This window comes from Acomys russatus, chromosome 28, assembly GCF_903995435.1.
Source record: "Acomys russatus chromosome 28, mAcoRus1.1, whole genome shotgun sequence".
In the NCBI taxonomy this organism is placed as follows: domain Eukaryota; kingdom Metazoa; phylum Chordata; class Mammalia; order Rodentia; family Muridae; genus Acomys; species Acomys russatus.
Window position 1 is genome coordinate 13,370,840 of NC_067164.1, and position 12,583 is coordinate 13,383,422.

The 12,583-nt window shown below is 36.4% G+C and overlaps 1 protein-coding gene across 1 annotated transcript in view; it reads right to left on the bottom strand.

Moving 5' to 3' along the window:
* The window catches only part of LOC127210655 (transmembrane protease serine 11F), a 79,289-nt gene that overhangs the window by 22,839 nt on the left and 43,867 nt on the right, over positions 1-12,583 (bottom strand). The window contains exons 2-3 of the mRNA XM_051170364.1: positions 12,087-12,241; positions 6,827-6,945 (exon numbers count right to left, since the gene is read on the bottom strand). Of these exons, the coding sequence (XP_051026321.1) occupies positions 6,827-6,945; positions 12,087-12,241 (274 nt within the window). The remainder of the gene's footprint in view (positions 1-6,826; positions 6,946-12,086; positions 12,242-12,583) is intronic.

The following is a 12,583-nucleotide window of genomic DNA, read 5'->3' on the forward strand; positions in this document are numbered from 1 at the left end:
GAATAATGGGAAAATGGGGGGGGAGGAATGGGAGGATACAAGGGATGGGATAAACATTGAGATGTAACAAGAATAAATTAATAAAAAAAAAAAAAAGAAGAGTATTTAAACTAGATTAATTTGAGATGCCGCCAAGAGACCAAAGTAGAAATGTCAGGCCGGCTTTTAAATGAGGGTGAAGTTTTACCTACGTAATTGAAATGGAGCTCAACTTTCCTCCGTGGCTCACAAGACTGACAGTTTCAACATTTTGGCCAGTCTTTAATTCTAAATTTGACCAACCAAGAGTGCTTCTTCAAACATCCATCTACGAATGGCGTGGGGAAGTACCCTGCCACTTCTGTTAGTAACTTAGGAAAGTGGACTCAGCAGGCATTAGTTGTATCTTCCAAGTAGAGAAGAAATATGGAAGGTTGATGCTTAAGGACATGATTTGATCCCCTGCAGTCAGCCATATCTGAAGCTGAGCGGCTCTCTACTGTTACCCACTAATCTTCACTTTACTTATCTACATTTTAACTTACACTACTTGGCCACAAATGTGTGCTATATATTAACAGAGAAGAACATTGCAAATAAACAGAAGAAGGAGAAGCAAATCCAGGGCATCCATTGGATAATCTAGAAACTTTGGACAGTGAGGATTTATTATTACAGATGCTCAGCTCCTCCCCACCCCAAAAGTCTCCTTTCTTTAGAAAGTTCTTAAGACAGTCTGGAAAGATGGCTCATCTGCTAAAAACTAAATTTCATAACAAAAATGACAGGAAATTCCTTGATTTTTTTTTTTACATGATGGTGGATTGTGATGAAAAATTTCAGCCTGTAAATGTTCATTGAACAATAAATTCGTAGTTTTATTAACTAAATAGCACGTTGTAAGTAGCTATTGCACAGGTAACTCTGTAAGAGTTAGCTGATAACACCTCACATCTGTACTTCCCCAGAGCCTTGTCCTTGACTGACCTAGGAAATTATCTACCTTTGTCATGCATCAACTTTTGATGTATGACAAACAACCCAGCCCAACTATGTCTGAACAGAATCATCTCTGTGATGTAACCAAAGTCTCAAATCCTCCAGACAAATCAAGGTGAGCCTAGACTTTGAAACCACATCTTTGCTAAGATTGTTTTAATCTGTCTTAACTCTACCACAAACAACAGAGCATTATACAAGTGGTCAAAAAGAGTATTCCCTGACAAACCATGTCATTTTTTTGTTCTGAGATTTCAGGTAGTCTTTAGGACTAAGAAAGATGTTAAGGACAGTGACTAGCTTTAATATTTCTACTGAGGATCATGACATAAGGCATTGATATAAATGTTCACAAATTATTATATATTCATAACGCTTTATTTATCACATTTCTTGGCCACTAATGATATATAACATACTATGATTAATTGACAGAATCTCAGAGAATATGATTTTATAAATATTCATTAAACAGATACACAAAAATAATTATAAATTCATTGAATGGTAGAAAGAGAAAAAAAAATGAGTCATACTAAACTTTTCCATTAAAATCTCACATATCTTTGGAGTGTAAAGGATCTTTTAAAAATAAAAATATTCCCCTTCCCAGATCTAGCCAATGGTCAGAATATTCTCCACAGTTGAGTGGAGAGTATGATATGACTTTCTCATGTACTATGGTGCTTCACATTTGACCATGTCCCCTGGAGGGCGAGACCTGGTGGCACTCAGAGGAAGGACAGCAGGTAGCCAAGAAGAGACTTGATACCCTATGAGAATATATAGGGGGAGGTAATCCCCCTCAGGAACAGTCATAGGGGAGGGGAATAATGGGAAAATGGGTGGGGGGGAGGAATGGGAGGATACAAGGGATGGGATAAACATTGAGATGTAACAAGAATAAATTAATAAAAAAAGAAAAAATAAATATGAAAGATAAGGAAAAAAAATAAAAAAATAAAAAAATTTCAGCCTGCATAAAAGAAAAGTAAAGGAGAAATCATTAAACTGAAAGACTATGCAATATTTCCACATTTCTAAAAAGACCAATAATTTTTGGTGTTAACAATAAAGACTAGTGAGTTATTGTCATCATAAAGATTCAGAAATCAACTAGGAAACCTTCTTTTGATTGCTGTGTACAAGGGTCTTCTGTACAAATCTTTTAATTCTATTTTTTTTTTCTTTTGAGACAGTGGATGCAGATGAGAAGTTAGTAAGAAAAGATCAAATAGGACATTCAAAGACATAAAAGCAGTATTTAGGGAAGACTGATTTCTAGTGTCTAGGAATTTTGAAAAGATGAATTTAGACATCTTAATAAATGAACTTGGGTTCAAGGTGACAGAGTTTCCTCTAAAGATCCAGTTAAAACCATGTCAGATATAAGAGTGGAGATAAACCTGAACACTGAAAAAATAGAGGTGAGGTTCAACTCATGCCTTGGACTCAGGCAGCAAAAGAAAAGCATCTTGCTGAAATAATGCTTCTCAAACAAAGAGGTTCACAACCTCTGACAAAGCTTTATCTTCAAATATTATTTACATTGCAATTCATAACAGTAGCAAAATTTCTGTTATGAGGTTGCAAGAAAAATAATTTTATGGTTGGGGGTCACCACAACATGAGAAACTGTATTAAGTAGCATTACAAAAGTTGAGAACCACTGTGTTAGAGAGATGGCTTAGCAGTTTAGTAATGTGCACATATCAACATAGACACAGGCACATATGCATAATTTTAAAAATAAACTAAATCTTTGAAAAAGAGTTAAAAGATTTAAGTTAATGATTATGAAATGCAGCTAGGATTACAATTTTTTAAACAAAACCTAGTAATTATTTTTTATTGTTTCTTTAACATATGGATTCTAGTTAGTGTTGCCCATATTGGGCTGGGTGTGGGGTCCTGGAGAAACTTGGAGGTTGGAAATGAAGGATGGATACAAACAAGATACATTGAATACATGTACAAAATTTTCAAAAAAATGAATAAATTTCTAAAGATTAGTAATATCTTTAAAGAAACAATTTAAAGTTCTATTGAAATACATCAATGAAAGACCTAAATGAATTCATTATTTCTGCGCAGGTTACTACATTTGAAGAAAGTTTAATCAAATAATTTGTGTGTGTGTGTGTGTGTGTGTGCCTGTGTGCATGCCTCTGTGTGTGTGTGTGTGTGTGTGTGTTTGATACATAAAAACAAAATTCAAGATAAACATAAAGATCATAATCCTAGATGTATTGGATGTACTGGAAGTACCTTCTGAAAAAATATATCTGAATCTAGAAACCAGTGAATATGATATAATTAAGCTATTGATCTTAAAATAAGAGAAGAGCTGAAGATAGATTGCCTTAGAAAGTGTTGAATCTTCTATTTCAAAATCTCATCAGAATGAAAAATTATAGAGCCACAGAGAGGAGGATCATGTGAAGATGGAAGCACAGATTAGAGAGTTCACTATTTGCAGCAACAGGTTAAGGATGGTTGGAGTAGACAGAACCTAAAATAGGAATAGATGCAACTTTTGTCTTCCATCTTTTTAGCTTTAAAAACAATCAAAGAAAAATTCTATTGCTTTAAACCACCCAATATTGTGGTAATATTCTATGGCAATCCTAACAAACTAATACAGCAAGGACCAACACTCACTGTTGAGTTATATAATGATACAGCAGATGCTATTGGCAGACTGAAAACTAGCTGAGCAATTAAATAGGTCATACAGCTTGGTAAACATGTGGAAACTAGACTGTGGTGGAGCTGGCCTGACAATAAGCATAGAATGACAGTTGTATCTTTGTGGTACTAAGAGCTCTGCTTTTTATATTAGAGAGTCAGTTCCATACAGCATAAATTTTAAATGAGAAAGACAAGGGCAGAGTTTTAAAATAATAGAGAATCAGAAATTATTTCTCATGTAAACACAAAGGGTATTGATGAGAAAATATCAATAACATTTTAAAGTTTAGATAATCTGTCCATCTAAATATAGTATAACAATAATTAAAAAACAAGAAGCAAACTCAGAAAAATCAGTAGCCTTCCTAGATACAAATGACAATCATGTAGAGGAAGGAATTAGGAAAACTGCACCCTTCACGATAGCCACAAGCAATATAAAATATCTAGGAGTAACTCTAACCAAGCAAATGAAGGATTTGTTTGAAAAAAAAAAAACTTTAAATCTCTGAAGAAAGAGACTGAACATGACATCAGAAGATGGAAGGATCTCCCTTGTTCATGGATCGGGAGAATTAACATAGTAAAAATGGCCATCTTACCAAAAACAATTTACAGATTCAATGCAATTCCTATCAAAATACCTACACAATATTTTAAAGACATTGAAAGATCAATCCTCAACTTCGTATGGTAAAACAAAAACCCAGAATAGCAAAAACAATCCTATACAATGAAAGATCCACCAGAGGAATCTCCATACCCGATCTCAAGCTGTACTATAGAGCAACAGTAATTAAAACAGTATGGTTCTGCCACAGCAATAGGCTGGTTGATCAATGGAATCGAATCGAAGACCCAGAGATGAATCCACACACATATGGTCACTTGATTTTTGACAAAGAAGCCAAATCTATTCAATGGGAAAAAGATAGCATATTCAACAAATGGTGCTGGTCTAACTGGATGTCTACATGTAGAAAAATGCAACTGGACCCATATTTGTCACCATGCACAAAACTCAAGCCCAAGTGGATCAAAGACCTCTACATAAAACCAGAGACACTAAGTCACTTAGGAGAAAAAGTGGGGAAGAGTCTGGAACACATTGGTGCAGGAGTCAACTTCCTGAACAGAACACCAACAGCCCAGACATTAAGGTCAACAATTAATAAATGGGACCTCATGAGGCTGAGAAGCTTCTGTAAGGCAGGAGACACTATCAACAGAACAAAGCAACAGCCTACAGACTGGGAAATGATCTTCACCAACCCTACATCTGACAAAGGTCTAATATCCAAAATTTATAAAGAACTCAAGAAATTAAACACCACCAAACCAAATAATCCACTTGAGAAATGGGGCTCAGAATTAAACAGAGAATTCTCCACAGAGGAATATCGAATTGATGAGAAACACTTAAAGAAATGTTCAACATCTTTTTTTTTAATTTTTAAATTTTATTTTATTAATTTATTCTTATTACATCTCAATGGTTATCCCATCCCTTGTATCCTTCCATTTCTCCCTCCTTCCCATTTTCCCCTTACTCCCTTCCCCTATGACTGTGACTGAAGGGGGCTTCCTCCCCCTTTATATGCTTATAGGGTATCAAGTCTCTTCTTGGTAGCCTGGTATCCTTTCTCTGAGTGCCAGATCTAGCCAATGGACAGGACATTCTCCACAGTTGAGTGGAGAATGGGGTATGACTTTCACACGTACTCTGGTGCCTCATTTTGACCATGTCCCCTGGGTGGGAAGACCTGTTGGCACTCAGAGGAAGGATAGCATGCTATCAAGAAGAGACTTGATGCTCAACATCTTTAGTCATCAGAGAAATGCAAATCAAAACAACTCCAAGATTCCATCTTACACCCATCAGAATGGTTAAGATAAAAAATTCAAGTGACATCACATGCTGGCGAGGATGTAGAGAAAGAGGAACACTCCTTCATCGCTGGTGGGAAAGCAAACTAGTACAACCACCTTGGAAATCTATCTGGCACTATCCTAGAAATCTGGGAATATGGCTTCCTCAAGACCCAGCTATTCCACTCCTTGGAATATACCCAGAAGATTCTCCAGCACACAACCAGGACACATGCTCAACCATGTTGATAGCAGCCTTATTCATAATAGCCAAAACATGGAAACAGCCTAAGTGTCCCTCAGTAGAAGAATGGATAAAGAAACTGTGGTACATTTACACTATGGAATACTACTCAGCTATTAAAAGCAAGGAAATCCTGAAATTTGTGGACAAATGGATTGAACTAGAAATGATCATACTGAGTGAGTTAAGCCAGAAGCAGAAAGACTCACATGCTATATACTCACTTATAATTGGGCACTAGCCCAAAAGGCATGTCCCATGAAAGTCTTCATTTACCAGGAGATTGGGATAGATGTGAATACATCCTACTGGGACTCTAGGTAAGAGAAATATAGGAGCATAGGAAAATAGAAGGATCCAGAGGGTCCTAGAAACCTACAAAAAGAATATCATAATGGGTGGATCTTGGCCCAGGGGAGTCTGCTCAAGCTACTGCATTAACCAAGGACAATACAAGCAGTAAACATCAAACCCCTACTCTGATCTGGCCAATGGATAGGACATTCTCCACAGTTATGTGGAGAGCAGGGACTGACTTTGACATGAACTCTGGTGCTCCATATTTGACCATGTCCCCTTCATGGGGAGACCCAGTGGCACTCAGAAGAAGGATGGCAGACTACCAAGAAGAGATTTGAAACCCTAGGATCATATTCAGGGGGAGGCGATCCCCTTCAGTCACAGTCATAGGGGAGGGGAATAGGGTGAAAGTGGGAGGGAGAGAGGAAGAGAAGGATACACAGGATGGGATAGCAATAGAGATGTAATATGAATGAATTAATAAAATATAATGAAACAAACAAGAAGCAAATGGAAAAACATTTTCAATATATACCATCAATATAAGTTTATATATAAATAGGAAAATAATTAACAAACATTAATGGAAAGATATACATAGCAAATGACTATTATAAAAGTCAATAAACAGGGAAGTGAGAATTAAATCCTCAATGAGATACAGACTGCTAGCATGGCAAATTTGAATCATCAAATTGCTACATTTTGAGGAGGCTCTACATCAGCATTTCTTGTCGAACTTACCATTCTCTCAATCTGATGACTTCTTTCTATAAACTCTCTTGATGATCTAATTCCATAATTTTCTCTGTATTTGATGTTTGAGACTTGAAAAGAGGCGAGGTAATAGAATGACTTATCATCTGAAAGGCAAGAATAAAAGTTCCGGGCTCATATGTGCTAGGTTCTTTGTTCCAACCCCTGCTAAGTCCTTTTCTACCTAGAACAAAGGTTAGTGTGTAACTAAAAAAATAATCTATTTTATAATTCCATTATTGCAGTCAGCCAAGACAGAAAATCCAGTTCCCAAAGAATGCTGACGGACACTCCTCTTGCAGACACATATGCATATCAAAACTTGGCTATATTTAGACATGAAGCCTATGGCAAAAGGTCAATATCAAATGAAATCATAAAAGTCATGTGTTTTATTCCCCCAGAGAACTGCTAACATAGGTTTACCACATAGAAGGTTTCGATGACATAGTTGCCCCAAGTTTTTAAAAATCTATGCCTTTCATGAATCCCACTACCACCAGCAATCTAGTTTATGCACACGTAATTGAGAGGAGAACCATAGCCTTCTTATGATTACATTGCCTCTTCTCCCATTGTCTTCAAATACATTCCATACATATCAGTAAGTCCTGTCTAGAGCTGCCTTTCAGACTACAAATTTGGTACAATCACTCGCCCACCTGAAGTTTTTTCATTTTCCCATTACATAGGAAGGAGACACACCACATCCTTACTTGAATGGAATTTGCCTTCTTTTTTCTCTTTTGCTTTGTTTGTTTGTTTAAATGCTTCTCTCATGTATTATACCCCAACCACAGTTTTCTCGCCCTCTTCCCATCCCAGTTGCCCACACCCCAACTTAACAAGGCATATCAAGTTAGAATAAGACTAGGCACCTGCTCCATTTAAGGATGGCTGGCTGGAAGAGGCAACCCAGGAGAAGGGCAGGGCTCCCAAAGACTTGATACCCTATGAGCATATACAGGGGGAGGAGGTCCCCCTCAGTCACAGTCATAGGGGAGGGGAGTAGGGGGAAAGCAAGAGGGAGGGAGGAATGGGAGGATACAAGGGATGGCATAACAATCTAGATATAATATGAATAAATTAATAAAATATATATTTAAAAAAGAGCCAGGGACAGCCTTTACCTTTTTTTCTACATATTTGGAATTTGTGTTGAAACACTGTCAAAACTGTTCGTGTTTTTCTACATTTAGTATCCTCCCTCAATATTTCTCTTATTATTACTTTCTCTGAAAGTCTCTTCATAGGGCGTTCTGTACTCTTCTCACCCTGTCTCTGGCATTGCCTGTTTTCAAGATGATATTTAGAGCATCTATTCTGTGATAACAACCACAACTGCACAGCTCTACTACACTTTGTGGAGTTCCTGCTATGCTATCCTAAATTTTACACTTTTTTGAGACATAATCTCTTTACCTAGGCCTGGCTGACCTGGGACTTGGACAAGGCTGGTCTCAAATTCATAGACATCCATCTACCTCTGCGTTCCATGCATTCCAACTTCTGGGATTAAAGGTATGTGCTACCATGACTGGCTAGAATTTTGTTTCTTAAAAATACAGTTTCTAACACAGACAGAATTCTGCCTAAAAAAGGGCAATCTTTGATGCAGGCAGTGTCGATGGCCAAACTCTGCCAACACAGGGTAAGCAATTCCTTAATAGTTCCTGCCTCACAGATATGTCTGTCAGATATGTTGGGCTGGAAGGCTGAAGATGATGCTCCAACATTATAGAGAATTCTGTGTGACTGTTCAGGCAGCAAACTGTCTCTGTCATCTTCTCACTTGGGAAGCTGCTAACCTGCGCTCCCTATATACAGATAATTAATTTTATTCCTTTTCAAGTATCTGATGGGGTTGAAGACCAGATAGTTTAGTTATACAATTAAGCTTAGTTGTTTAGGGGCTAAGATGTTCTTGGATCTAGATAGATGTTTTAAGTTGATAATGATGAGATATGATAGATATGGATTTACATTCAGAATTTTAGACACATCAAGATAAAAAAGATGTTTTCTTCAAGGCTGCCAAATACAAATATCCAAAACACTATGAATGTAATATTTATATAATTCCTGATTGTGTCATGGTTTTTCTTGCTATAGGTAGTTTATTGTATATATGTGTAATAATATAAATGTATATGTAAAATATTTAAAATGTTCAATTAACAATATAGTTTTGTTAGTCAAAATTAATAGTTGAAAAAAATTCATCAACAATGACTTTTTACCCAAATAGTCTATACTGCATTATGATTGCATTTCTGGTTTTACTTTCAAGATCCCAAAGCAGATGAATTCTAGAGCTTTGTAAACCTAAGTTTTAAAATAGTTTCAATATTTAAATTTATGAATTCTATGAAAGTGAAATTTTACAAACTACATCCTTTAAAGTTTTATGTGACATTATATAGAAGCTCCACTTTTACCCTAATATAAGAGATAAAACAATTAATACGAAATTATCCTAAAAGTTTAACTATATGAATTTTGAAAACATCTATGATCCAAAATAAATAAAGGCAACAATTTAAAAGCCCACCCCGTCCCCCAAAAAGGACAGACAATTTTCAAAATCAGTATTTGATCTTTTAGTTCATTCTATAGATCATATGACATGGTAGTGACTAAATAGGCCATGAGCGTTTTCACTGGCAGAAAGTTTTTCCAATAGGCAACTGGTAATGGACATTCATTTATGAATCATTCAAAAATTGGGAAAGGGGGAAGCAATAAAATAGACAAATCATTTCAACAAGAAAATGAGATAAAAATTTTAAACAGACACTTACAATAGGAAACACAAATGGTCTATTGACTCATGTATAGGTCCTCAAACAGTTCTCAACATCTTTGCTGATCAGACAAATGCAACTGAAATTAGAATTGCAATGCCAGTGCTACCTGAACCAAATTAGCAATCATTAAAAAGGATAGCAATCCTAATGTGGATGATGATGATGTGACAGTGATAACTGACATGCTGCCGCTTGTAAGAAAGGATAAACAGCTCATTTAAAAGAAGGAGGAGGAGGAAGAAGAAGAGGGGGAGAATGAGAAAGAGGAGGAGGAAGAGGAGGAGAAGGAAGCAGTTAGCCCAGGGTTTGTACAGTAGAGAATTTTACATTTTCATGTTTCCCAGGCAAATTCTTGTACATGCTCACATGTGTACCAAGGTATATAAATAAGATATGTAGTGGCTGGAGCGCTACAACTTTCAGAAATCCCTATGTCCCTGAATATATGAAAAGGCAAGAAAATTAGGGTAAGCATTAGGTAATAAAATTTATTTTTATATAATTCTAGAAGTCTGGTGTCTGTTGGTAGGTTTGAATTTTCTGTGGAGTGGAGTTTGGTCCTTCTGGGAAAATTCTGGGTCTTGTCCTATCTTAGAGTGTCCGCATCCTTTGGGTGTTGTCTCCACATCATATGACACATGCTCCCCTTCTATTTCAGTCCTTTCCTCCTTTAGCCACTCCCCCTCTCTTAGAGGGATCCTTGCCATTGTATTTGGGGGCCATGTAGAGAGTCTATACTGTCCCCGTCTCAGCATTAGTAGTGATGATAGGTATGTCTGCTCTGCTGTGTAACATTCACAACTTTGGAAGGTTCACATGTGGACCTCTTTGTAGATTGCCTATCACAACTATTATGACACCTGCAGCATTGGGAGTGAGTTGGTTCTGTTGTATTCACTTGTTGTTTTTTAAGACATAGTCTCATTCTACAGTGTACACTGACATGAAATTTACTGTGTGTTCCAGGCTGGCCTTGTGAGCCTTCTGGTTCAGCCTTCCAGGTTCTGAAACTACAGGCATAAGTAAGGTATTTCAAACATATACATAATTATTAACATTTAGCCCACGATATTAACAAGAAAGATAAAGTTATATGGAAGGTAATTTGATTTGGGTTTGGCCTAGAGTTAATATTATTAATGAACCAATTAAAATAGAAAAGTAAACTGGGAATTTTAGAGGTCTTTCATTTTTTTCTTTATTATTGTACAGTTGTGGTGTTATTGTTATGATGGGTGAGAGTCTTTAAAACTTTTAAACAAACTATCGGTCCTTTTTGCTTATAAGTATGCAAACACAAAAGTGAGTGGATCTTAGCTGTGTGTTATTCGGCTTATGTGTGATAGTCACCATTTTTGCATACAGATAGAAATTAGTTTTGAATTTTCTGTTCTCCTCAGTCATGAAACAATTTGACTTTTCTTCAGATAAAATGCTGACTTTGGGAGCTGGAGAGATGAGATGGCTCAGAGGTTAAGAGCACTTTCTGCTCTTCCAGAGGTCCCTAGTTTAATTCCCAGCAACCACATGGTGGCTCACAACCATCTATAAAGTGATCTAATGCCCTCTTGTGGTGGCATGCTGGTGTACATGCAAATAGAGCAATCATATAAGTAAAATAAATAAATAAAATCTAAACAAAAAACTGCTGACTTTGGCTTTTTAAAGGTGTTTTGGAATTATATATATATATATTCCATTTTCCATTTATATTTCCAATTTGCATTTCCAAATATATATATATATATATATATATATATATATATATATAATAAGGTTTTACTTTTCCCTGTTTTTTTTCTTTTCCTTTCTTCTAATCTCTCTCTCTCTCTCTCTCTCTCTCTCTCTCTCTCTCTCTCTTCTTTCTTTCTTTCTTTGTGGCATTAAAGATTTGAGTCCACATCCTAACACCTGTTAGGTAATTGCTGAACTACACAACATCCTCAGCATCTTTACTTCTTAAATTTTGAGACAGGCTGCTTATTTGACCAGACTGACCTTGAGCTCACTCTGTAATCCAGGCAATTCTTGAACCTGGAATTTTCCTGCTTTAGTCTCCTGAATAGCTGTGATGGGACACTAGCTAGCTCTCCTGAGTTATCTCTACCACAAGCTTCTTGGGGGAGGTTCATTAATATATTGATTAATATATATTGATTCTGAGAAGGGCAAGCAAGCTCATAGCTTGGTGCACTTGTCTTTATTCTGAAGATATGTTTTCCTCTTCTCACCTCATCTTTGTATTTCATTTACATGTGCCTACGAGTGTGGTGTCTATTTAAAAATATTTATGTAGAAATGGATCCTGCAGGCTTTCTGTTCTGAGCATGCTATACTTTTACACCAATAATCTATTGTATTTACCATTTAATGTCATCAAAATATCAAATTTCATGCAACAGAGTGCATTGGTACAATAGGAACACGATCTGGATACTTACCTTCAACAACGAAATGAGTGACAATGCCAATTGTGATTCCTATGATTGCTACAATTGCCAGTGTGAAGAGAGAAAGTCGTACAGAGTCCCAAAATTGTTGTTGCTTCCTTTGGTATTCGATTCGTGGGTAGTCAGCCTCTGAAAATTCAACTGGTCTGTGACAACAGAATGGAAAATAACAGCAACTCAATAGACTTCATGATGGCTCTCTTGTGTGCATTTCCTGTGTTTGTTCCTTTGTCAAGTAACTTGTATTGCTAAGTAGCACTAGGTTACTTGAATATCAGCAAGAACACTGTGTGATGTGCACCTCCCCACCCCCAAACCTCAAGCATAGTATACATTTTAGTTAAGTTCTATTGATATGATGATCTCTTTGCATTGATTTTTGAGTGGCATACTACTGGTACTAGTTTTGTAGTGAAATATGAAGGCTAAGTTTAAAAGTTATGCTTTTTAAATAATATTTTACATCATGTAAACAAGAGAGATTTTTA